The sequence below is a fragment of the Neodiprion virginianus genome, chromosome 7, assembly GCF_021901495.1.
Source record: "Neodiprion virginianus isolate iyNeoVirg1 chromosome 7, iyNeoVirg1.1, whole genome shotgun sequence".
NCBI lineage: Eukaryota > Metazoa > Arthropoda > Insecta > Hymenoptera > Diprionidae > Neodiprion > Neodiprion virginianus.
The window spans coordinates 3,048,396-3,075,564 of NC_060883.1; the positions used below are offsets into that span (position 1 = coordinate 3,048,396).

At 36.8% G+C, this 27,169-nt stretch overlaps 3 protein-coding genes across 6 annotated transcripts; all 3 read left to right on the plus strand.

The window, feature by feature from the left end:
- Window positions 1-202: 202 nt before the first annotated feature.
- LOC124308532 (putative inorganic phosphate cotransporter) lies at window positions 203-6,619 on the plus strand. 2 transcript variants are annotated; one of them, XM_046771330.1, is made up of 3 exons: window positions 203-776; window positions 1,700-1,923; window positions 3,111-6,619. In XM_046771330.1, exons 1-3 carry the CDS (start codon window positions 746-748, stop codon window positions 4,344-4,346), a joined length of 1,491 nt encoding a protein of 496 aa, XP_046627286.1. In that variant the 5' UTR covers window positions 203-745; the 3' UTR covers window positions 4,347-6,619. The 2 variants fall into 2 exon arrangements, with proteins under 2 accessions (XP_046627286.1, XP_046627287.1); XM_046771331.1 differs by lacking the exon at window positions 203-776 and adding an exon at window positions 1,017-1,292.
- A 5,896-nt stretch (window positions 6,620-12,515) lies between these two features.
- Window positions 12,516-21,511, plus strand: LOC124308528 (putative inorganic phosphate cotransporter). 3 transcript variants are annotated; one of them, XM_046771324.1, is made up of 3 exons: window positions 12,516-12,672; window positions 19,129-19,358; window positions 19,742-21,511. In XM_046771324.1, the coding sequence occupies exons 1-3, from the start codon at window positions 12,648-12,650 to the stop codon at window positions 20,996-20,998; spliced, it is 1,512 nt and encodes a 503-aa protein (XP_046627280.1). In that variant the 5' UTR covers window positions 12,516-12,647; the 3' UTR covers window positions 20,999-21,511. The 3 variants fall into 3 exon arrangements, with proteins under 3 accessions (XP_046627280.1, XP_046627279.1, XP_046627281.1); XM_046771323.1 differs by lacking the exon at window positions 12,516-12,672 and adding an exon at window positions 17,274-17,522; XM_046771325.1 differs by lacking the exon at window positions 12,516-12,672 and adding an exon at window positions 18,602-18,656.
- Window positions 21,512-23,299: 1,788 nt separating this feature from the next.
- On the plus strand, window positions 23,300-27,169 carry LOC124308530 (sialin-like). Its single transcript, XM_046771328.1, has 3 exons — window positions 23,300-23,441; window positions 24,225-24,448; window positions 25,099-27,169. Exons 1-3 carry the CDS (start codon window positions 23,417-23,419, stop codon window positions 26,341-26,343), a joined length of 1,494 nt encoding a protein of 497 aa, XP_046627284.1. The 5' UTR covers window positions 23,300-23,416; the 3' UTR covers window positions 26,344-27,169.

The following is a 27,169-nucleotide window of genomic DNA, read 5'->3' on the forward strand; positions in this document are numbered from 1 at the left end:
AAAATGACAACACTTTTGTACTGTAAATGTGTACTAAATTGACAATAATTTTTAACAGTATAGTTTCGGAACAATGCGATAAGTTTTCAAAACTAGTTGACTCAGCGATTATCGACGTTTACTTGAAATGCGATTTACGTGCGTAGCGTTAATTTTTTTTTTTTTTATAGATCTTGACAAATCTTACGAAACAATGTTGAGAATTAATTGTAACCTTTTGAAACATTCACACTCGGTTTTCCGGGATCATAAATAGCGAAGCAGCAAGTTCAAGGCTAATTATTGCGAAGAATCATCTCCAGATATTACGGAATTCGGTTATAGAACACAAGCGGCGCTTTTTTCCTCTAAAGTATGTCGACGTCGAAGAAGGGGAAACTTCGCTAGCATATAAGGATCCCGAACGGTGAACATCAGGTGAAACGGTTAATCAAACACGACGCAGGCGGGAAGCAGATTGATATCTCTGACTTCTATCCCCTCTGATGAGCTCCTCGAGTGCCGGAGTTTTGTTATCGTCGAGCAAACAGGGTAATATAAGAGGCAAAAAAGGCAATGGTGGAGTACTCAGTCAGCCGAGTGTAACGCGACAGGCTTCTGAGAAGAAGAATACGTTGAGACCAGCGTGTAGATATCGGATATAACCCGGAAGTGGAACTGTGGACCGGAAGCCGACGCTACGTTTCTTCATCCGGCGATTTTTGCTTCCGGTTGAAAATCAAGAGATCGGACGTTCGGCTTGAGGATGAAGATTTTGACCGGTTGGAAGGCGTGCTGTAAGTGAAGCACTGGAAGTGGAATTTGTTGTTTTTTTTTCCTTTTTTTTTCAAATAGTGGTGCGGTTTTTGCCAATGGATTTGGTCACCGAGAAACTTCTCGTCTAAGATATAATCAGGTTAATTTTTATACGCCTCGTTAGATGGGCTGTGGATGCCGGACCATGATTTTTCCCATTTTTAGAATTCGAAAGTGTGCCAACTTTGACTATACATCGCGAATATTATTACGCTACGAAGCGCGTATTGAACATTCTTTTATAAACGACCGGTTGGAGACGTTTTGCAATGTTGTTATTCCTCGGTTTTTCGTCGTTCTCTCATCGGTTATTCGTAGACTCTCGAACACCTGCGAATGTACGTTTGTTCGGTAACAGTTGTCACTTTGACGATAAGTGCAAAATAAATATATTCGAATTCAATGCCAGTGATAAGACAAAAGATAACGATTTAGTTTGAGTAATTGTAACCCGTGTGAGTTTACAGACTCGGGAACAAATTTCGCGGACATAACAGATACGACTTAACGTATTTTGAATAGATAACGATGTGCATAGAATGAATGTTGAAAAAGGAGGATAGAAGAACGGTTACCTAATAGTTTGGAATAACTTTGACGTCGAGTAGCTAACAAAAACCATATGTCAGATTGTTGTTAGCGAATAAAAATCGTGATCGGTTGAAATTATTCATACTAAATCTAGGCCGATCATTTTGACGAGTTGCGGTTGATGTTCTAGAAATTTTTTCTCCACAAGTTGATGTTGTTTTTTAGAAAGTGATAAACGGGAAAATTATTCGGTGAAAAGAGTTCTTCGTGGATGAAATTCCACTGTCGTCGTGAAATTGAAGCATCAACCGGTTTTACCATAAATTCAATTCTTTGCCATGATCGTCACCGTTATATGTCTGTTTTTGAAAAGGCGCCCCGGTTTCGCAAAGATGGATATTTGCGCTAATGGGATTTCTGGCAATAACCAACGCCTACGCGATGAGGATATGCCTGTCTTTAGCCATAACGGAAATGGTAGTGAGCGAGGATTCCACCGACGATACGGTCGACGAAACGCTTTGTCCTGCCGATAACACGACGACAACGTCGTCAAGCAATTCGGCCGGAACCTACGATTGGGATGAATCACTGCAGGCAAGAATTGACACAGAGTCAAGTTAGAAATATTTTGGGAATACTTTCGATACGCAATATTGCAAATGAAATATTTAGATTTATCGTACTGGAAGTATCGTACTGTTGGAAACACGCTTAAAGAGGCAATATTTACAGACTATGTACCAAGTTTTATGTTCCCGACATGTTCGAAATTGCAATACAGTACATTTCGATTTTTACATTCCAAATATGTTTTAAATTGCAATATTCCTAGAATCTTGAAATTTCCCGCATGCTCCAAACGTGTTCAAAGTTACAATATACTCAGAATGTTCAGATTTGGATGTTGACAACATGTTTCAAATCGGAATATTCCCGGAAATTTCGGATTTCCACATGTTAAACATGTTTGATATCGCCAATTCTCAAAACATTCAGAATTTCATTTTCCCAAAATGCTTCAAATCGTGATATTCCCAGAATATACCAAATTTTCTTTTTCCAAACACATATGAAACTCCAATCTCCCCAAGATACTCAGATTCCCATATTTCAAACATGTTCAACATCTTTGAAACTGAACTAGTTATACTCAAATTCTCAGGGTCCTCTCCTACGTCCCAAATCCTAATATACACTGAGAGAAATTTTTAGTACCGGTTACCGCTCAGTCCTTAACTATTTTCATTTTTTACCGCAGTCGAAAAATATAGTTCTAGGTAGAAAATGAAAATCAGTTTTCTAGCTGTTACCGAAAGTCTAGTATACGTTGCTATTCTTTCTCATTACGATCACTGTTACTATATTTTCTTGCAACCGTTGTGAAAATTTAATGCTCGTGCAAGAATAAATTGACGTTGAAGCCTTGTTTAACTAAAAAAGTAGAGACAATCTCACAAACTGATTTTGCGTTGCAATTACCAAAAAAGGATTGACGATACCGCAAAATGGTTGCGCGAACCTCGTTTTTCCTAATTCCAACAATATTCAAACCGTTTTTTTTTTTTTTCAACCATACCTGTCTTACACAATTTTCATATTTACTACAACAAATGAAATTCTTCTCAGCGTATCGACAACCCTCAAACTTCTACATTCCCAACCCATTCCTTAAACCTCGCGTACCTACTCAACGATCTGAGGTAAAATCCTTGGGCTTCCACCAATCACGTCCATAATCTAAACCAGACGTCCCAATTATAACGACACGTTTTACTCCCCAGGGTATCATCCTATCGGCGTTCTTCTGGGGTTACATAGTGACGCACATACCAGGCGGTATGCTGGCAGACAAATTCGGTGGTAAATACACCCTGGGTCTGGGTATCCTGTCTACCGGAATCTTCACCCTGATAACACCGTTGGCCGTGGAATGGGGTGGTTCGACGGCTCTGATAGTCCTGCGCTTCCTTATGGGTCTTGGCGAAGGTACGACCTTTCCGGCGTTGAACGCGATGCTTGCGCACTGGAGTCCGCCGACTGAGAGGTCGCGGATCGGTTCGCTGGTCTTCGCCGGTGCTCAGATTGGAACGGTCTTCGCGAACGCGGTATCGGGTAACTTGCTCCACTACTCGCCGATCGGCTGGCCGTCCGTCTTCTACCTCTTCGGGGCGATCGGTGTTCTCTGGTTCCTGGTCTTCGTCCTGGTCTGCTTCAACACACCGGACGAGCACCCGTACATATCGGACAAGGAGAAGAACTTCCTTACAGACTCGACCAACGAACACACTCACAAAAAGATTCCACCACCCCCCTGGCGCCACATCCTAAAGTCCGTACCTCTCTGGGCCCTTGTCGCAGCCCAGATCGGACATGACTGGGGCCTCTTCACGATGGTCACTGACCTCCCGCTCTACATGAGCAACGTTCTCCACTTCTCAATCAAGTCCAACGGCTACCTCTCAGCTCTGCCCTACGTCGCCATGTGGCTGGCAAGCTTGGCCTGCTCACCGGTCGCCGACTGGCTTATAAACAGTGGTAGGATGTCGAGGACCAACGTCAGGAAGCTCTTCACCACCACTGGTTCCATGGGACCAGCGATATTCATCATCGCCGCCTCCTACGCCGGGTGTGATCGCGTATTGGTCGTCGCTCTGTTCACCATAGGCATGGGATTCATGGGTTCTTACTACCCGGGGATGAAGGTCAACTCGCTCGACCTGACGCCCAACTATTCGGGTACCGTAATGGCGATAGTTAACGGGATCGGTGCCGTCTCCGGTATCATAACGCCTTATCTTGTCGGCGTTCTGACGCCGAACGAGACGGTCGCTGAGTGGAGACTCGTTTTCTGGATCGTCTTCGCCGTCTTCACCATCACAAATATCGTATACCTTTGGTACGCAAGCGGAGAGGTACAGTATTGGAACGACCCTAATTTCCTGATACGTGAACAGGAGGAAAGAAAGAACAATGCGGCCGGCGAGAAGAAGGAGAAATCGAAGAAGGAGGTCACGTGATTAGGTTTCTCGCCCACCTTCACAGTTTCTTCGCAGCTTCGAAAGCCATTCATGATACCTCGTCGAGAACTGATCGTTCCACCATGTTCCACCGTATCCTCATTCGATTTCATCTGTGTATAGACATCTACATTATGTATAGTTGTTCAGAATTCGTGAAAATTCATCCTTACTTGTTTTTCTTTTTTGTACGATAAAAAAAAAAAAAGAAACAGTGTCGCTTGTGGTCGTTGTATGTACAATGTTTATATATTTATGAAAATAATTATAACGACGAAACCGGCGGCGTTTTTATATCCGCAAACAGAGTTAACTTAAGGTAGTTGCGATAACTAAGCTGATTTTGAAATTCAGCACCCAACTACCTGTTTTATTATCTGTTGCTGGTTACTAGCTGTCATCGTTAACTGATTTCATGTATATCGGTTAATTTTCGTTGTTACGTTATCGCCAATAGATTGGCCCCCGCGTGTCAGAACACAATCTATACCTACATCGCATTTTTTTTTTTTTTTTTCATCCGCCGATGAAGATAATGTTATACAGTACACATGACGCATACTGTATTGTTCACATGATTTAAGCTGTTATTTCGATAAGAAATATTATCGCCAATCGTATGCCGGCAGCTGTCAAACGCGTCTGAAAAGGCAATCAATATTGACGAATAACACACATCTTTCGTAGCATCAGATTGCAAAATTTAACGAGTCACGAAAATCATTCGATTAAATCGCTTCTCTATAGAGGTTTTACAAATATTAGTTATACTTTTATACGCCTTAACAAATTGCCAAGTCAACAGCTGTTTTGGGCCTAAAAATGATCTTACAAGACAAATCTTGTTCCGATTTTCTTCTCAATCTCATGTTTTGCTTTCCAAAGCTGTATTGACTTCACTGATAATTAGCTGGATCGATTTCTTCTCTATCGGAAACGTCCGAACGATAATATTCAAACCAGAGCAAATCTGAACCTATGACAATTAATAAGAGAGTCGAATAAAACGGGGAGGGGGGGTCGATATAATTTGACTATTTCGATGAATGAGACATCGTCTACCCTGGCTACCATTAGCAAGACAATTTTGAATATTTTATCATTGGAACAAAAGAAATAATTATTAAATCGTGTCCGAAAATCCCCATTTTGCCAAATGTGCGGGTAAGATGAGAAGGATGGTAAAATAATGAAAACGTATTGTGTCGTACAAACAAAAGTTACACTCAAAGTTGAGTTTACAGTTACGAAAAAGCTATTTATTATCGATAAAAATAGTCGCAAACGTAGCGTCGTCAACACTAAAACAATTTTTACATATATCAAGCTTTCGGCTATTTCGCGTATGATGATCATACAGTGAAATTGATTGTTAGATATTGTTATCGATTACAAAGCGGGTTACCAGTGTTCTAATCAAAGCGAAGTATGGATCCGGTTACGTAATCTCCGTTTCAGGTTAATTCCCTCAACTGATATTCCACATCACGACTTGAAATCCTGTCGACAAAGATAAGCGCTAAAGGTGCGAGGTTGACTCGATCCATCGAAAATTCGGGTCTGCCAAATTTTCACTATTGCATTGGTTGAAAATATTAGAATCAATTAATTACGATTTCAGATTATACTTGTCAACATTATTAGACGGTGTATGATTTTCAACAGCCAAAAACTACGTGCCGATAATCTGGATCGTTGTTGCGAACGAAGGCGAACGATCCGATCCATGAATTGATCAGAGATCGATTTCCGTTTCCGATGAAAAATTTAGCTCTCGTTTTTTTTTCGACCTCCGAGAAGGATTTCAAAATATCGTTGAGCCACAAATTCTGTTTCTTTACTATATTCGTTAGACGTGATCGTTTTTTAACCGGTAATATTCTCGTTTCTTGGATTATTCGCCATGTCTAAGAATTTATTGAATCGAAGTGTTTCGGCTTGAGTATAAAAGCAAAAAATAAATAAAGTAAAACAAGAATATGCATGAGGATGAGGTACGAATCAACTTCTCAAAGTGTAAAAATAGAAAAACTGGTTTACAGAGGAACGGAATTTTTTTCGTAGAAATCGGCAATGTCAAGTAAATGTACAGGATATGTGACAAATAATCAGAAACGGAATGTCGGATAATGTAAAGATCTTGATCGTAAGAATACCGCTCTTGACAATTAATCAGAAGAAGAACTCTGAATGATTAACTTATGAACTGAAATTCTCTCTAAATCATACGAATTGACACTGAAAAAATTATAAATTGGTAATAAATTTAATGAAATTCTATTTTCCTCCCACTGTCCTTTACAAATGAAAGAATAAGAATAATTTTTGTAATCTCAGTCGTGTCATTTAAGGGTTGGGGGGGGGGGGGGGGGGGTCAGGGTTTGCACTTTCGAAAAATCGAATTTTTTGTTGTCTTATCTTATTGTTAAACATTTCGAGAATATATTCCCAAAATTTTAAGTCGATCTTAGCAAACCTTTTGAAGTTTTAACACTGTAGCTCTGACAGCAGGTATGCAGCTTATTCACTTCTGTCATTCTGGTCCATTATCCTGTTTCGAGAATATTTTATTTAGCAAAGACAGGTAAGTAAAGCCATAAAGACATATTTTATATTTGTATGTATACTATACACTTTAGAATTTTTTAAAAGGAGAGACGAGCGTCAGTTTGTGATTTTTTCTCAAAACTACTTTTTCAAAGTCCGTGTTCACTGCCGTTTAAAAACTACTTTACCGATTCATTTCAAACTTGGTACACATTTTCTACATATGAAATACCTCCCCCCAACGTTTAGTTGCAAATTTTTTTTTTCACATTAAGGGGGTTTCCCACCCACAAAATGGCGGAATTTTTCCCGGAAAATAACAGTTTACATTTTAGATGGCCACCAAAAATTTTTAAATGAAAAAAAAAATAATCATAGAACGTTGGGGGGAGGATTCCATGATACTTTGACTAAATTTTAATGGTTTTTGATTTCAGATAATTTTCGACCGAGATATAGCGAACACCGCAAATTGTTTTTTTTCTAAGACGTTTTGGGGCAAGCTCTGTCACCGGCTTGTTTATCAATATTTCCGCATGAAAAAATTACGGAATATTGTTAAAAGCATACTCGATAACGTACAAAAGGTTTGAATGAATTTGCTCGATCCATACTTTTAAAAAAAAATTCACAAATGAAGTGTTTTTTTTTTTACGCTTAAACTCTTACCCCCACCACCCCTTAATTCCTTACCAACGGCAGTATCATTTTTCCGGATGCCGACAACCGGCTTCGCGTTAACGTAACGCAAATTGTTTGTCGACAGGCGTTTTTTTGTTTGCGGGTCGCGAAGCTTGTGAAGATGCAAAATCCCATTTTACGTAAATCCTCTAATCCCATAGATAGTAATGAAAATAAACAACTGATCCACGATCAAGTAACCGTATTTAGTGTCAAAGTAGACAAATAAATTCCGAACAATGATAAGGAGGTATTAAGCTATTAGTACAGTAATTTATAATCTACGTTTATATTTTTCAGCCAATTCTTATCGAGGTCGTGTTTATTCGGCTATGTTTATTTTTGTCTTAATTATATTACTTTTCCCCTACGATACTTTTCATTTTCACTCGAACGTTTACGATTTCTGCAAATTTCTCTTCTTACTCTCTTTTAATATTTTTGGTTCTCGTACATTTTTTTACACGTCTCTAAAGTGTATTCTTTACGAAAAAGGAAACCCAGTGTTTTTTTTTTTTTTTTAACTCGACCAGACTCGATTCGGCTCGTAAAAACCGCGTATCAGACGGTAAGGTAGCGCCACAATCTGGCACGTGAGAGGAAGTTGGCAATAATCTTCGTTAAGCACAACGTCTAGCTCTGTAATTCAAGAGTGCTTCGTACAATCAAATGCTATGCCCAAGGAGCATGTGCTTACAGCGTGATCTTCAAGTCTCCGACACAACACTCGCGGATCGTGAGATTCGTTTGGCATTATTTTTCAACATTTAAACGCGATCAGAGAATACGGATTGAGGAAGTCGCACAGTGTTTATAATGGCTGTTTTAAAGATTTTTTTTTTTGGGTATTTGTTTTTACGGCAAACCGTTGAAATAAAATTTCTCATAATTTTTACATTATATTTATTGATATTTAAACAAACTTTGTGCATTTTTTCGTCACGAAATATTGAATTTAACGTAATGTATACTGTCCAATATCAACGTGTGTCAAAAAAGTGCAGCATATTTATTATACTTATGCGTATCGGTCCAACTATGATAATCGTGATCGCTCTGGTAGTTTGTATTTTACGCAAAAACAAATTGAAAATTGCATTTTTTTTTCATTTCTTTATCTCGTAAAACAAAAACCACCAAAGCAATTATCATTATTCTAGTTCACGCTACAGGTATAAGTATAATAAACGTGTTGTAAAAAATTGAGCAGGATCGGTCAAGTGCTTTTTGAAATATCGTGAGTCTACTTTTTTTCCGCATACGTTCCTATCAGGCTATCAGACAGACATTAGGTTACATTCACTATTTCGTTTCCGAAAATGCACACGGTTTGTTTAAATATCAATAAATATAATTCGAAAATTATGATAAATTTTATTTCAATGGTTTGTCGTAAAGAAATACCTACCCAAAAAAACCTTTAAAAAACAACCTCTACACTAGACGACCCCTTTCAAAGTTGAAGCGATGTATTTTAGTAAAAAAGTCACTATGCACTTTTGCCTCAAACTAAGAGTAAAAGGAGCGAAATGCATCATTTTCAAAGTTTAAAATCGTTGAGAATGAAAATTTGAACAACAACGTGCGTAACACTTTTTTTTTCTTTTTTTATCACGTCTAACAAATTTGACAGCTCAAAACAGGGTCAGTAGTTAATTTGGCAAGTAATTCTTGACGACTTCGCCGAAACGATGGCAGGCGGGAAGAAACAATAAATCACTAGGTAATAATTTATATTGACGCGAAACAGCTATAGATCGATAGATAGATAGATATATGGATGGATGAATAGACAGATATAGACAGATATGATACAGAGTGATTGGCGGCGGTAAATTCGCTTTGAAAATACGAAATCGACTTAATCGTTAACGGATTATACGACGTGGAGTGAGAATCCGATCGATCATGCGAAATTTTGTAAAGTAAGAGAGAAAAGACGGATTTGAGAAGTTGGAGAGATATTGAAAACAACGTCCTTGCAAACAATGACTCGATTATTTTAATCCGTCTCTTGCTCATCGCGGATTATTAATATGGTGGCAAAGACTTTGTCGGCGCGTTAATTAATATACGATACCTACACCCGCATATTATTTTTATTTTATATCTTTACGACGCACTCGAGTATCGTCGTCGATAATTACACGCCTATTAAACACGAGTTAAGGGATTCAGATGGGAAAATATTCCTATGTTTACCGTCGTGGACTCGATCAATTCGGACCGTGTATCACACAGCCGCCTCACATATTATATCAGACCGTAATCCCGAAGTCGCGAATCAGCGAAAATAGGGCAGGAGCATTAATGGATTAGTTTTCCACCTGGGCGAAAAAAAAACAAAACAAAATAAAAAAATAAAATTCTCACCTTGTTATCGAGACTTTGACGAGGAGGGTAAATTCTTCTTTCTATTTTAAAAAAAGTCTGGCCAAAATGGCCATCGACCGATTCTGTTTCTCGAAATTTTCTAAAATAATTTCATGTTCGAATAACATTACCAAAAAATTTTTACCTAAATATCCGGAAATCTCTCGTCGCATTTTTCGTTATCAAAATCCTTACCCAATTTATCGTGGAAAGTTCCAAAAATTAATCATATAATAGATTGTTCGAATAACTTTTATTTCGAGTACTCGTTTTTTATATTGCTTTTCTTTTTTTTCTTTGTTCATAGTAATAATTACATAAAAAACGTTTGTTTTTTTTCCCCCTCAAATATTGCAATTAGCGGAAATTGTGTGTGACATTGAAAATTCCCGCATGAATTTTAATACCGACTTATTTATTAACGGTAATTTTTGATCCGTGATCTATAATTTTTATTTTATTTGTTTATTTTTTTTTTGAAACTCGACAACGTCGATCAATCAAACTCATTCATCGATGATACGTCATTTCGCTTCCTGTTAATATGGCAATGTGACAGTTTGTATGATGAACGATTACGCAAACATCGAGTCGAAATCTATTATCGGTAAAAACGAAATCTAATATTCAACGCTAATTAACAAACGATTCTCGGGTTGTTCAGGCTGATAAAAAAAATATTCAAACAAAAATAATACCCGCGGGAAAATTGGCAAAAATCTGATTGTAAAAGAGGAAAAGAAAGACAATAGCCACACAACGACGAAGTTTGATATTCATTCGAAGATACATTCGTATTTCGAATTTTCGCAAATTTCTACAACGATATCCGAATTCCAATAGTGTGCGAATATTATTTTTTACAGTCAATTTCTTAGTTTGCCTCGTCAATAGGGTTTAATTTTTTGTATATCCGCGGCATTATGCACAAGAATTCGAAAAGGAAAATCTCAATTGTCAAAAAAGAAAAAAAAAATCTCTTAGGAATACGAATCCTTGAAAAGTTGAAAACAGGACGAAAAATCAGTTTCAGCGTGCCAAAGTTTAATTCTATAAAAAATGATACTTGGGATGGAAAAAAGTAGATACGATCGTTAGATTAAAATCAATGTAAAACGTAAAATTGTAATATAATCAAGACTTTCACCGATGAATTATTTAATGTTTCCGTTAAATTCAACCGTCCGTTATTATTTTTCCGCTTTTTTTTTTTTTTTTCTTCTTTCTCGTATATGACAATGCTCCGTTATTACAGGTTAGAGTATCGCGATTGTTTTTACCGCTGAGCATGCGTCAAATACGCATAAATGTACGTATAACACGTTCACATTATCCAGGTATAATAACTTTGTGCAGTTGATTAGAGATGGAAAAAAGAAAAATTTATATCGGTGTTCGAAAAATTTGCTAAGATACAAGATCAGTAAATTACAGTAGATTGATGAGTATTTCTTTGTTTATGTATAACAATGAGATCATAGAATGCCTCTTGAATTTGTAATACGTCAGGAAATTGGTATTACCAGTTACAGTCTGTTATGAACCGCGTGCATTTCAAGCTTCAGTCATTTTCATTCACGTTTAGTTTCACTTTGTCGGTGTTCTATTCTTACCTCACGTGTACGCGATTGTTGTTCCTGTTTATACGATCTACTGTATCAAGTCTGCAAGAGCTACGCGTCTGTTTTTTTTTCTTTAAACTTGCATATTTCAAGCTTCAAGCTGCAATCTCCCAATTTTCAATGTCAAATGAAATTAGTCAGGCTTTAATTATTCGTCATTAACTTAGAACACTCAAATCATACTTTTGAGCCTCCATCTAAATTTTGATTTTCAAGGTTTCAATTTTAGACTTTTGTGTTAAATTTTATTGATTTCAAAGTTTTCAATGTCGCCATATATAAATTTTGATTCTCAAGGTATCAATTTTAAACTTTCCTGCTAAATTCTCTTGACTTTCAAAATTTTAATGTCACCGTATCTAAATTTCGATTCTCAAAGTATCAGTTTCCAACTTTGACGCTAAATTTTATTGATTTTCAAGTTTTCAACATCACTGCTGAACCTCTGACAATATTTTATTTTTCGCAATCTCCTGCACACCTGTCGCAGCATGAAACTGCGATCATTCGTTTGATTACCAACTTCCTGATATTGCGAAAAACTCAACTTCGCAATAATTCACCCGTGCGGCAGCGTCAACAACGTGGTTGCTTATCTCGAGGGAAAAAGCAGAAATGCGAATAATAGAATAAATTTCAAGCGAGTGCGCACACGTCCACGTGTTCAACATCGTCTTGTTATTTGCAAAAGCAAATGTGCAGCAGCACCGTCACCAAAACCAGCATCAGTCAAATAGCAACAGTCTGTATACTAAAGTCGAGAAGATCACAGACCGAGATATCGTCGTGAAAAATTAGAAAACGCGATTTCAACGATAATAATTATTATAAAATAACACATTGTTATAACGCGAGAAAATCAATTGTATAAATTATTGGCTAAAACTTTGTCGTGGCAAAAAGAAATTGAGCAATAATTGTATAAAAATATCAAACTCAAAGTTTGAATGAAAATTGTCGGTTTGTGGCTCGAAAAAAAAACAGATTCAAAATTACAATTTTTTTTCAAACTTCGTTGTTATATAATCTATTTTTCGCCGCAAGTTATCGTATAATAATTTTGCGAAATATCATCGTGATGATTCCGTCGTGGAGAATTTGCTGTGAGTACAATATTATTATTTTAGAGTTAAATAAACGCTATTTAGTGTCAAACATTATTATTAAAAGATAATTTATTAAACGTTTTCAAGTATATCTACATTAGATATACATAATATATTATTAAATTGGTAAGACAATCGAGGTATATAATTGAGAACACGTCAAACTGTCAAGTAAAATAACGCGATAAATTCCTTTAAATAACATATATATATACGTACGTATAATATCTGAGTTTATAAATACCAATTAAAAATTTTTGACACATAAATTATGATCGATCGTTTGATAAAATATGGATAATTAGGCCGCAAATTGACGGACGATTTAATCCGTTTAAACCAAGTTAGGTATAAATCTTATTTCAATTTCGTTTGTATGATTAATATTTTCGTTCTTTATTTTTACCCGTATTGCATACCATACGCATCGTTGTTATTTCAATTGACACCTTCTATTTTTCCTTCCTTTCGAATCGCTATCTACATGATTATTATCATGAAAACACATACGGTCAGTATGTCAAGCTATTCGACTAACTTGATTCAAGTGGTAAGTTCCTGTATGCTGTGGATGGTTTACCGGCATAGAATGTACGTATGTATGTATATAAATAAATATATATATATATATATATATATCTATATATGTATGTACATATCGTGTGTTGTACACCGAACGCTTGCATGGACAATATAAACGCGAAGAGACAATTCCTTCTCCGAAAAATTAATACATAACGCGACATTAACCGCGATACAATCCTGCAATAGAATTAATTACTCGGCACTATCAGAGATAGTGAAAATAACTGTATCATAGCTTTCTCATAGCAATATCTCACCAAATTACAACTCTCAATTATCATCCGAGCAATAAATTGCATTAACGATGAGGCGACGAGTTGTTAATATATCAAACTGAAGTGGGAGAGGAGTATTCTGATTTTTCATCAACATCGTTGATTGACGTTAAGTTTAGTTAGAGATCTGTGTAAAAGAAAAACTGTAAATTATAATTTGCAAAATTTGCAAAATTTGCAAAATTAAGCAATCGCTTAAGAGACTTCGAAAGGGGGACAACAAAATTTTTTACACCCCTCTGTACTGTAAATAATTCATCTATTTGATACATACGAGTAAATCGGGTTGATATGCTATAGAAAGGGTAAAAAAAAAAAAAACACAACGCAATAAATGATAATCTCATCTGACAAATGAGTTTGTAAGTAAAATTCAAACGACGCGGTTGATCGTGAAAAATAATATTTCAGATTGCGGTATGATTGACGACTTTAACGTGATTAGTATTAACTATGAAAGGTTTGAACAGTTGAAGTTTTTCTCCTTTTCTAATAATCACATTTAATTCTTTTATAATCGTTTTGAAATCGTAACATCGATTGAGTTGCCGAGCTTTATATGCCTGTGAAAAATAACTATTCAGATTCTTATGGCAGTGACAATGAGCGTGAAAATAGTATACTTGTTTTTGAAAAGTTCAAATAAGGCTATATGAGGAATAAAAAAAAAAATTCCTTCGAGTTTTTAATATTACATACCTTATCAACAAATAAAATATCTAGTTTCATGCAATGTTTTTCAACGAAACAGAAAAATTATTCTATTTCACATGCTAATAACAAAGAAACGAAAAATTTTTTAAATGAAAATAACTAAACGCACGAAACAAGGATTTAAACGCGTTACTATTTCTCCTTACCTTTTTCATATACTTTAACAATCCAACCGTAGACCAGCCGGCAAAAGCCTCGAGATAATTGTATTATTGTAATACGAGTATACGATGCGACTAGAGAGAATAAACAAAAAAAAATAAAAAATTATCAAAAGCGTCGTGTCATAATTTTCATTTGCGATAAAATTTCACGCGCAACGTTCACCCGGATTGATCAAAATTTTACTCATATTAACACCGGTTATTTAAAATTTACACGCATAATTCATAAAATACATATAAGTATAGAGTGTTAATACAATACAGATTTTTTAATTTCTGTTTCTAACTTCCTTGAAATCATTACGAAATTGAAATTATTTCGATCATGTCGGTAAGTAATTCGTAAATCTGTGAAATTTTCATTTCGGTATAAATAATTCTTTGCCAAGTAACGATATAAAATTCTCTGGCATAAAAAACAAAAAAATAAAAAAAGATACACTCGTAATCTTCCGAGAGTATTGAATTGGGTTTGAAAGAGCTCGAGTGCCGCTGTCTTAGCTGGCCAAATGACTGGGGATGGAATGTTTATTATCGAATATCATAGAGCCAGTTAAATCCGTGACTGCTGTTCGATTTGTTTTATCATTGAATCAGAATGAAAAGGCCGATCGTTGAAATTCATTTTCCCACCTAACCAACCGATACCAACGATGAGCATCATTATGCGTATTATGCGTAACAATTTCATATCCAAATTTGGACACGAAGTAAACTCGGCTTGTTGACGCAATAAAAATTCTTAAGACATAGCTAGGCGATTGAAATCGCTCCCCTTGCCGTACAGCCTTGAAATATTTAACCAGTCGTGTAATAAGTCGTTACAGTGATTAATGCGTGGATGAGAAAAAATATATCAAGAGATAAAAATCGAACAACGAATCCCTGTATCGCGAATGAAATTATTAATAATTCTCTTGTCGGGAGGGTCATTTTCGATTTTTTTTCTTATTGTCTGATTGATAATATTGATATATATATTTTTTTCTTTCTCTCTCTCTTTAGGTATTTATTAATTTTTCTGTTTTCGTTCTTGATTATACATATGCCGCCTGAGAGGACTTGTCCCAGGGCGAACAAATAAACGCTTCTCTCTCTCTCTTCCTCATAAATATAGGTCAACATATACATATGATTGTAAATATTATACCCAAATCTTTCCAATTACTGACAGGCGTATCGCCGCGACACTTTATGTATTCCATATCATCAACGTCAGCTGTGCACCTGCTATCAATAACTAGCAGTCACAGTTCTTATTCCAAACAAAAAATTCTAGGCAAGTAATTAATTATTCTAGAAGCGAAAGTTAAGAAAGAAAAACAAATATATAAATAGATAAATAGATAATGAAAGATTATTTTGATTTTATCAATTTTTTTTCTTTTTTTTCAAAATTCTTTCACCCCGAAACACAAGCTGCAACATTATGGGTTTATGTTCGAAATATGACGTAACTATCGCGGTTCAAGCCACTGGTGGGACGCTGCGCGTGATGACGTCACGGGACAGCAACGAATCCGCAATGTGGGCGCGAAATTCGAATAGTTTCGATGATTCTCATCGGCCATACGAGGAGGACGAACGAAGGAAAATTACCAAAGTAACAAGACAATCTTTTTATGGATTTATGAAGATTGTTTGCGGAGTGCTGAGTGATAAAAAAAATTTTGCATCGAAATTATCTACGATGACATTATATTTCTTGGAAAATGATAGCGAGATTTTTGCTGTCAAGTGTTAAGCTAGTGCGGGATTTATTATAATACATTGTTTGGGTGTGTGTGTGTCTGTGTGTGTGTGGTAAGTATAATACAGATGGAGAGAAATTAAAGAAAGTGGCGGGAAAGAGACGTGAATTAAAAAAAAAAGAATCGAGATTCGGTCTACGCGATAAAGTTCCATATAGATGGTAAGATTTATTGTTCAAGTTTATGCAGAAATAGTAATTATTATGTCGTACAATTCTGTTTAGAAATTAAAAAAAAAAAAAAAAAACTCGGTAATAATTTGGGACAGTCAAGTTCACGTTGTTAAAAATTTTATAAGCAAAATTTGATCAGTTCTGTAAATTGCTAAACAAACTGAGGGTATTAGAAGAATTGAAGAAATATTGAAGTGATCGTGATCGGTAAAATGCATTTGATTGCCAGTGTTAAAACCTGAAAAAAAATCACGAAAAAACAGGTAATTTAATTTTTCAAGTTTGTAAATGTTTGTAATACGTATGCGGTTTCCAAATAATATAACATTAAGTTAAAATTGAATAAATAAGTGAACAATAAAATTTTTCAAAATCTTATACATTACTTAAAAACCTTTGGAAAAACGCTTAATAAGATTAATTTTTTCTGTAGATTTTGAAACGATATAATCGATACGATTGATTAAAGTTTAAATTGAAATGAAAATAGATACCCAAGATCTTTTGCCTCAGAGAATTGTTTAAGAAAAGAATTACCGAATTTGTATGAACTAAACTTAGATTGTAAAACACGACTATCGACGGTGGTACAAAAAACATTTGTTTATATTGCATATTAAACGATTTTCAATAAACCAACAATAACATACCATCATCGACATTTATATGTATATATATATATATATATATATATATATATATATATATATATTGGTTGAAAAATTTTAACATCGTGAGCAAAACATGAGAATCGAACAAATTTAATTGCTAAATGAAGGTTATTAACAGAAATGGTAAAAAATGATGGACCAAGGTATCAATAAGGACGTCCATGTTTCTTTGCCGCACCGGAATTTCTTACCTCCTCAGGCGAACGGCGATCTCATCAAAGTAAACACACCAGATTATATATAAGTCGGTTTTAAGGCTCGCAGATAGTAGAATTGCTCTGTTGTTCTCAGAGAGCGCCAACAGCAGCGATCAAAGCTGCTCGGGTCTTTTGACACAACGTTATTATTGCAGACGACGTACAGACATAATAGTTAGAGGGTTGAAAATATCATCGAGAAGAAATTATTCTAATAATATCCTGTCGCTTTTCATTCGTGTTGAAAAAATTGGCTCATTTTCATCCGTCGCTACGGCAGTGAACGAAAACAATGTTTTCCCGGTTTCAACTTTTTTGTAAGTCAGATTCAATATAATTTACCTTCGTTATTGTAATCAACTATCATTATCACTGTAGTATCGACACGAGAAAATTCATTCATTGTTATTCGCATCGCTCGTCGATTCATGTTCAGTGAAATAGTTCTAAAATGATGATGATAATAATAATAACAACAACAACAACAGGAATAACAACAACATAAACCAAACGGCAGTAAAACGGTGTCGGATTATACGCAAATCTTGCGCGAAAATATCAGTGAATACCTTTATTTACGAAGATAATAATTACGCCAATATAGAATCTTAATATTTCGTAATATATACAATAACGTACGGATATTATTTATCTGTCATTTCAAAGGCGTTTTTGCGTAACGTATATGATATTTTCGATATCACCGATACGATGAATAAAATAAAATAAAAAATACAACAGTCAAGGATGACGATGAGAAAAAAAAAAAAAATTAAAAATCAAATGTCAAAAAATGGATAGTCCGTTGAAATTTTTAGAGGATAAAATATTTTTTCTCGTTGGGGTGTAAGAGAAAAATTTAATTACAATCAACGTTCGACAAGCTTACAACACGGTGACGGCGAGAGTTTTGTTATTTCGTATCGAAACGGAATACAATAATTTTTCGCATGAAAATTGACGAAATAAAAGTTGAATTAAGAAGAGAGAAAAAATAAAAAAAGTACAAAAATACATTTTTAACCGTCGTATGCGACGCGCAATTTTTTTTACACGCGTATATTTATATTTTGCATTACTGATACCGATCGTTATCCGCGATGCACACTAGACACGATTTCGAGTATCGTCGTCTGGGTCTTTACAAAGCGGTTGATATGCGGAAAGAAAAGAAAAATGATAAAAGAAAAACATGACAATAAATCAAAATTTTACAAGCAGTCTTAATCCTTGTATTGCGCAATTTGACAGGTTAATATTCCACCTCTGAAATGATTTACATCTGCCGTTTGCCCGGTTATCAGTTAAGGTGGATATGTGTAACAAGGATACAAGCAGGTGTATCTGAACCGTGTTATTTCAGTTTTCATACACACATAGTAACGCTATCGGTCGCTTGGGATACGCCGAACGATGCAGAATACGAAAAACCGATCGGTTTCCGATCCGACGTATGTAAAGTTTTCTTTCCGAACGTAGGTCTCCAATTTTTTTTTTTTTTTTTTCAAAATGAAGAACAGAGGGATCGGGCATTTGAGTCAAAAATGGTTTTTTCTAAAATGGATATTGCAATGCGAAAAAGACGATCGAAGTGTTTTTATTTTTGAATTTTTCTACTCGGAATTATACCTGCTTTTTAAATTTATTATTTATTTATAAAAATTTAAAAATGCATGGAAACACGACAGAATTTTATCTAAGGTTTGACGTGTGAAAAAACAAATATCGCAAGTGTCGTATCATGGTAATGAAAAAATTTCGAATCACCGTAACAGAAGATAATAATGATATTATCGTAATAATTGCGAACATGCGGATCGAGGATGAATTTTTCGTCTACGACTCGTGTTAATTTTTGTTTTAAACGAATGAGATATGATAGCATAAATTTTTCACCAAGTTTTTTCGTTTCTGATTATACAGGCGCCGGAATACCGCAGAGATGGGTTTTTGCAGTGATGGGATTTTTGGCGGTTACGAACGCATACACGATGCGAATTTGCCTATCACTCGCCATAACCGAAATGGTTAGTACGTCCGCAACCTCGGCGAATGATACGAGCCTTGACGATACTTGTCCAGATCTCGATTCTAGCACATCGAGTAACAGCAGCAGCAGCAGCGGTACTTTCGAGTGGAGCGAATATACACAGGTGAGGGGATGGTTTTTTTCCCTCCCCCTAAATCGTCTCAAACTTAATAAACTACTAATCGAGGAGTTTTGTTGCAATTCCGAATTTAAAAAGTTACGAAAGCGCAAAATTCCGATTATTTTTTTTTGTTTTTTTTTTTCTTGTCACGAAACTTAAAGTAAAGTAATCAAACTTTGACGAAACATCAAAGTTTCAAATGTTCTAAAAACCTAGGCTCAAAGTTTTGCGCAAAATGAGAGAATTAAAAAATCTGTAACACAGAAATTCGGAACGATCGAAATTTTTCAGTTCTACGAATTTCTGACTCGGTGAAACTTCGCCGCTTCTTTTTTTTTTTTTTTGCTCTGGATCATCGATATTTCAAAATCGTTCTCATCCCGCAGGGTATAATCCTGTCCTCGTTCTTCTGGGGCTACATAATAACTCAGTTACCCGGCGGAGTGCTGGCCGACAAATTCGGGGGCAAGTACACCCTGGGCCTGGGGATATTTTCGACAGCTGTTTTCACCCTCCTGACGCCGGTGGTGGTGGAGACCTTCGACGCGACGGGCCTGATTGTCCTACGATTTCTGATGGGCCTTGGCGAGGGCACGACTTTCCCGGCTGTGAACGTCCTGATAGCCCAATGGGCGCCGCCGCACGAACGTTCGAAAATTGGGACCGTCGTTATGACGGGAGCGCAGGTTGGAACGGTGCTGGGAACAGCGCTGTCCGGGATTTTGATACGATACTCGTCTCTGGGCTGGCCGACGGTCTTCTACGTCTTCGGGGGCTTCGGCGTGCTCTGGTTCTTCGTCTGGCTCTTTCTCTGCTACAGCACGCCTGCTACGCATCCCTTCATTACCGACCGAGAGAAGCACTACCTCCACGAGACTATGAACGAGCACACGCACAAGCGCGGAGGCCCGACGCCGTGGGCCCGTATTCTACGTTCGGGTCCGCTGTGGGCCTTGGTCGCCGGTAAGGTAGGGCACGACTGGGGCTTCTACACGATGGTTACCGACCTACCGCTCTACATGAGCAACGTCCTGAAGTTCTCGATACAGGCGAACGGGTTCCTATCGGCTTTGCCGTACGTCGTCATGTGGATAGCTAGCATCGCCTCGTCGTGGCTCGCCGACTGGCTCATTAAACGTGAGAAAATCGGCATAACGAACGTGCGAAAGATATGCACGACCATAGCATCGGTCGGGCCCGCCATTTTCATAATCGCCGCATCGTACGCCGGCTGCGACCGCACCGTCGTCGTAGTTCTCTTCACCCTCGGCATGGGTCTGATGGGCCCGTTCTACCCCGGCATGATGGTAAACGCCATAGACCTCAGTCCCAACTATTCGGGGACCCTGATGGCAATCGTAAACGGAATCGGCGCGATTGCGGGAATCCTCGCTCCCTATGCCGTCGGTGTACTGACGCCTAATCAGACCGTCGGCGAGTGGAGGGTCGTCTTTTGGATAACTTTTGTCGTATTTTTCGTATCAAATTTAGTTTTCGACATTTGGGCAGACGGCGAGGTTCAACCGTGGAACGATCCTACGGAGGAAATTGAACGACAGGCGAGGAAGGAGATCGAGAGTAAAAATGAACAGGGTGTCGCTAATTACGGTCAGACGAGAAACGACGGCGACGTCGTTACGTGAACAACGACATTTTGTCGATCATTGTTATATTTTCCTTAAACTCGCTAAAATAACGAATAAATCATCATCGTCGTCGTTAATATGATTTAAGTTATTCAAACTTTTGTTTTTTTTTTTGTTTTTTTTTTTAACTCATCGCAAGAACGCATCAACCGCTTAGCCATTTATAAATGATAATAGACATACGTAATTATATTGTGCTCGCATCCGTTATACATACTAGTCACTTATACTGGAATAATTTTCGTCATGTTTCCAATTTCATCTATATGTTTGCATGATAATCATTAAATGCCGTACTTGTTGTACTTCTCGGTTTTCCAACTTTCGTTCCCGATGAAACTGATCGGTTGGTTAGGAAAACTGGCCAATTTTTGGCGGACTGCAATTATGAAGGAAAAAAAAAAAAAAATTAACGAAATGAAATGAAACAATTTATAAAGAATGATTATTAGAATCCGATATTCACGGTTATACGGTTTTCGACCTACTCAGTTTAGTACGACTACTAGACAGAAATGATAAAATACTACGGAAAATGTCGGGAAATCGTATTTCGGAAAAAACGAAATTAAGTTGAAAATGAATGAAAATTACTATGTAAGATTGTTATATCTAATATTCTCTGAGTGTATTTTTTCTAATTCCGAATCGATTGATTTATCGGGTTGTATGTGAAACGAAAAAGTTAAACTAAAAGAAAAAAAGAAAAAATACACAACGATAAAAAATTTGTAACATTTTTTAAGCATTGATCACGTTAATGATATGCAATAACTTGGAAAACTCGTCGTCACACACTCTTACCATTATCCTTTTCTTTTTCTTTTTCTTTTTTTTGTCTTTTTTTTTCTTGTAAATATTTAGATCGTATATAGATATAGTACACAGAGTATGAAAATATAATATTATGTGTAACATTATAAGGATAGTGTGTAAAATTTATTTAAATATTAATACAAATTACATAGGTCTATAGATGCATGTATGACATATTACCCTATTATACGTTCTCGAAGAAAATTTTTATTATTTTATTTATGTACCATAAACGAATAAATTTTAATACGGATACTATAAATACGATCTGTGAAAATACCTTCCCTTATTCGTCATCATTTGTCATTGTTATTCATTTGAAAAATGCTTCATGCAGAGAAATTCGACCAATGAATAAAAGTCGAGCTAACAACATCGTTGAAATTGACAAAACCTTTGCAGTTTAGAAGATTATTATTATCGTTATCACGACCGTTGATGTTGTTAATTTTTTAATGGAAAATTTAATCCATGCCTCGATTCGTTTTCAATTTTTTTTTCGAGGCGTATTTTCGACCGGTTCGAGTTGAATTTCAATATTTACATGTTCAAGGGATACGTAATACATGTAATTAGAAAATTATTCTGATAATTATGATTTCGGATTTCTTGTCGCTTGGTACGTCGATTGTGAAAAATCTGCTGCCACAATTATATGGCTCAATCATGAGTGATTATTATGCAGGTGCACCATTATTATGCACCAGCGTGAATTAAATCATACGATGATGTTTGCAGACAGCCGCAAGATAGTTTGAAAAATTTCAATAATCCCAATGATCCAATCTCGTTTAGAAATCTTTGACCTCAAGTTTTCTCCATCGCGATTTTATTCTCAGTTTAATTAATCAATCATGTTGTGAGGTAAAAATTTCCATCCGTTGTAATAAATTTAGAAGCACATTACTGTACTATCTTGTCAACTATAATTGGGTTTAAGAATTCTTATTTTTATCTTCGGTAGCGTATTTTTTGTCGAGCAGAATTATTATACTTCAATTCGCGGGATCCGGTCTCAAGGGATCAGAACCGAAAAAATTAGCTATCAATGACGCGTGGAAAAAAATGAACGCGTCAAACTGTCAAGTAGAGTTTTTATTTTTAATTTTTTTTTTTTATTTATTTTTCTAAAGTACCTAATTATAACGTGATCAAATCTTCCTTCATCTCCCAAAGATAACTCCCACATACGCGCTTGTGTGTAAATACATATGTATACCTACATTTATTCGTGGTTAATCCTCGATTACATAATATAGATGTACGGATTTTTCAATAATCTAGCATTTAGTGACAACTAGTCATCAAACAACCAGTCGACAGGTGGCTGACAAGCAAAATAAGGTTTATCATCGCTTATAGTATAAGCGTTTCGTAAGTATTCACAAAGACTTTGATAAATTCAATATCAAAGGATTATACAGCCAGTATATAAGACTTTGATGAGCGAGAAATTACTTATTCGCGTCTAGGTACCACAGTTCTTAACTTTCCAAGCCCTATCCGCCTTCAACTCAAATTTTCCATTATTTCTTATCAAACTTAGCAGATCATTTTCGAGTTAATTATTTCCACACAATCGCTATTCTTTTTTCAACGATGCTGTCGTTTTGGAGGAAATTTAGTACGTATAGTACATTGATATTCGTCGGTGTCTTTTTATTAAAAAAAAAAAAAAAAAACAAACAACAAAATATAATGAATTGAATGAAATATTCCTTACAATTTTAAACATGCAGGAAAAAAGATATGAAATAAAAAAATCTGGCACAAATATCAGATTCAATTTCTTTCACTCTCATTTTCATACTTTTTATTAAAAAACAAAATATAATGAATTAAAAAAAAAAATCTCAACGAATTTTATAATCGATTTTTCCGAAATTTTACGAACAAAATCAAACTTTCAGAAAAAAAAAAATGTATCTGACGCGTATACGATCAGTTTTTTGTGGAAAACTGTAAAAAATACGGTTAAAAAAAAAATACGAGAAGATCAAAAAAAGGAGAAACAGGGCTTCTCTTTTATCGGTTATCCGAATTGAGGTACCGGAAGATATACAAGGATTGGAATTATCGCGTTGCAATTGCTCGTCGTATTTAATTGACAATCGGAACAGATCATAAATTAAAACGTGTGCTAAGAAAAATAAAATAATAATGTGTGATGAAATCGGAACGGTATAAGTTGAAAATAAACAACTGGTATCAAATTACTTGAGTGAATATGTCGATAGAAAAATTGAAAAAAAGAAAACCATCAAAAACGATTCGTCGAATTCCCAAATTCGCGCAAAATGAAAACAAAACAATTAATATGAAATCGAAAAAAATAAAATAAAACCAAATGAAAATCACGATTTACTTGCTACCGTTGGGTTCATAACTTGGTATTCTTATTCTTCAGATAGTAAATTACCTCAGCGATGGATAATGGCAGTGATGGCATGCTTGGCCCTAACGAACGCGTACACAATGAGAATAAGCTTGTCACTGGCGATAACGGATATGGTCGCAAGCAAGGAATCATCGTCAAACGATACAAGTTCAGACGATACTTGCCCATCGACTGATTCTACCTCGTCGAGCACCAGCACAGGCGGCACTTACGAATGGGACGAATACACGCAGGTTATAAATTATAATTTTCATTATCAAAATCAAAATCAAAATCAAAATGTATAGATTCTACAGAAATCAGTTCTACAGGACAAATATTCTACAGACTCGTCTCTACGGAAATATTTTACTACAGAAAGAAATTCGAGACTCACATAAAAAATAATCCAGCATAAATTATTCTGCAGAATATTTTGCTGCGTCAATTTTTCCACACATTGTGTTTGGCGCAACACAAATTCAGAGCAGTCATCGAATCGTTAAAATCAACCAATCAATTGTCAATTTCGTACGTTTTGATTTGAGTAAATTTAATCTAATTTGACTGAATTTGAATTATTTGCGTGTTGAATGCGGATTGAGTTGGATGTGTTAAAACTGGAAAACTATTCTATAGAAAAATTTCTGTACAATAATTCAAGAAGAATTATTTCTGATGCGAATATCGAATAACTTTCCTTAGGAAAATATTTCTGTCGAAAAGATTCTGTAGAACTAATTTCCGTAGAATCGATCCTCATCCATTGCGTAACCTGTGTATGTCCGTTTACTTGTGATTCGAAAAAATACCATCAGAATTTTCTGCTGACCACAACAGTTACCGATAAAACCTTTCACGTCGGCGAACCCTCAGATTTCAAATGATTAACCCCACTTTACAGGGAGTGATCCTGTCGAGTTTCTTCTGGGGCTACATAGTGACCCAAATACCGGGCGGAATCCTGGCGGACAAATTCGGCGGCAAATACACCCTTGGTCTCGGAATCCTGTCTACAGCGATATTCACCCTTCTTACACCGTTGGTGGTCGAGAAATTCGACTCAACGGGTCTGATAGTCCTGCGAGTCCTTATGGGATTCGGTGAAGGAACGACATTCCCAGCGTTGAATGCGCTGATAGCACAATGGTCACCGCCACAGGAAAGATCGAAGATCGGAACGCTCGTGATGACGGGAACGCAGGTCGGAACCATACTTGGAAACGCGGTTACCGGTGTCCTGATAGAGTACTCGTCGATAGGGTGGCCGATCGTCTTCTACGTTTACGGTGGCGTAAGCGTCCTGTGGTTCATAGTCTGGACACTGGTTTGTTTCAGCGGTCCGGAGACCCATCCCTTCATAAGCGATACCGAAAGAAAGTACATCATGGACTCGATGAACGAGCAAACGCGAAAGCAAACTAGATCGATACCTTGGCGCCACATGGCAACCTCGACTCCGCTCTGGGCCCTACTAGTGGGTAAGTTCGGCCACGACTGGGGATTCTTCACGATGGTTACCGACCTCCCACTCTACATGAGCAACGTCCTAAAGTTCTCCATAACCTCGAACGGACTCCTAACCGCTATACCCTACGTGGCGATGTGGATCCTGAGCAATATATCCTCCGTCTATGCCGACTGGCTTATAAAACGTGGCAAGATGTCGACCACCAACGTCCGCAAGGCCTTCACCACTGTTGGTTCGGTCGGACCGGCGATTTTCCTCGTAGCCGCGTCGTACGCCGGATGCGATCGCGTCGTCGTCGTCGTACTCTTCGTAATTGGAATGGGACTGATGGGGCCGTTTTATCCAGGCCTTATGGTCAACGGCGTTGACCTCAGTCCCAACTACTCCGGGACCATGATGGCCATGATGACCGCGGTCGGTGCCGTAGACGGTATGCTGGCGCCCTACTTGATCGGCATACTCACCCCCAATCAGACGCTGGTCGAGTGGAGAACCGTATTCTGGATCACCTTCGTCGTGCTCTTGGTTGCCAACCTGGTCGTACTGATCTGGGTTGACGGTGAGGTCCAGTACTGGAATGACCTTGGAAACCACCAGAGCCAAGGTCGCAAGGACCTTGAGAAAAAATTCAAGCCCAGTGAAAGCAGCGGGGATCCGGAGAGCAAGGCAGTCACGTAGAGAATCTTGTGTGAAATCTTCACAGATATCCAAAAATCGTCTCCACGTGAAACGATTCGTTTTTAAGGTCCATTGGAACAAATTTCTTGAGCTGTCACTTCGTGCTTCGCACATTGGTCTTTGTCCAATTCTGGATTACGATGTGGCAAAACGTTCCACCGGCATCTATCATCGTCCGTAAGGTGAAAGGCACTTTTGATTTTTGTTCTAAAATTTCAAATGCTGTCTTCGGATATACGACAAAAATTGCAGACCCTGTTCGAGGAGGTGATTGTTATTTATTTTTTTTTAAATTTTTTGTCACGTGAAAACGGCCAGTGATCAATTCCATAAGTCACGGACTTCAAGTTTGATTTTGTTGTTCGGATTAATCCAGAAAAATATCGCAATCTTAAACAGTGTCACGAAGATGGAAAGTGATCGTTTTGCGTTTGGAAAAATCTCATTGCTTTCGTACAAACTGTGTATTTATTGTAAGATATACTTTGCGATAGAGTTGGTTAACACGTTATGAGAAGCTCTTCGATATCGAATGTACACATTTTCGTCGATCCCTAACGTCCAATACACCAGATACGAAAATGAACGCACTCCGCTGCGTTCGAAATTATATCAAGATTGTGTGTATTTTAATTCCTTATTCTCTTTGTCACATCAGCGAATCTACCGAAGAATGTCATTGAAATTCTGCAGAGATTTCATATTCAGGTTAAAATGTTCACGCTACGTACATTCGGAAGATAGTGTATCTTCGTACGCGTGTTTAATCGTATAAAAAAAAATAAAAAAAAACAATTCAACGATAACAAGAATCGGTCGCAAAACA

What these genes read in the sequence shown, in the direction of transcription:
- LOC124308532 (XM_046771330.1), top strand. Translation starts at nt 746, where the DNA reads ATGAAGATTTTGACCGGTTGGAAGGCGTGCT. An exon ending in GACCGGTTGGAAGGCGTGCT is followed by an intron (nt 777 to 1,699) that starts GTAAGTGAAGCA and finishes GTTTTTGAAAAG; the next exon opens with GCGCCCCGGTTTCGCAAAGA. An exon ending in ATTGGGATGAATCACTGCAG is followed by an intron (nt 1,924 to 3,110) that starts GCAAGAATTGAC and finishes TTTACTCCCCAG; the next exon opens with GGTATCATCCTATCGGCGTT.
- LOC124308528 (XM_046771324.1), top strand. Translation starts at nt 12,648, where the DNA reads ATGATTCCGTCGTGGAGAATTTGCT. An exon ending in TCCGTCGTGGAGAATTTGCT is followed by an intron (nt 12,673 to 19,128) that starts GTGAGTACAATA and finishes CTGATTATACAG; the next exon opens with GCGCCGGAATACCGCAGAGA. An exon ending in AGTGGAGCGAATATACACAG is followed by an intron (nt 19,359 to 19,741) that starts GTGAGGGGATGG and finishes CTCATCCCGCAG; the next exon opens with GGTATAATCCTGTCCTCGTT.
- LOC124308530 (XM_046771328.1), top strand. Translation starts at nt 23,417, where the DNA reads ATGCTGTCGTTTTGGAGGAAATTTA. An exon ending in GTCGTTTTGGAGGAAATTTA is followed by an intron (nt 23,442 to 24,224) that starts GTACGTATAGTA and finishes CTTATTCTTCAG; the next exon opens with ATAGTAAATTACCTCAGCGA. An exon ending in AATGGGACGAATACACGCAG is followed by an intron (nt 24,449 to 25,098) that starts GTTATAAATTAT and finishes CCCACTTTACAG; the next exon opens with GGAGTGATCCTGTCGAGTTT.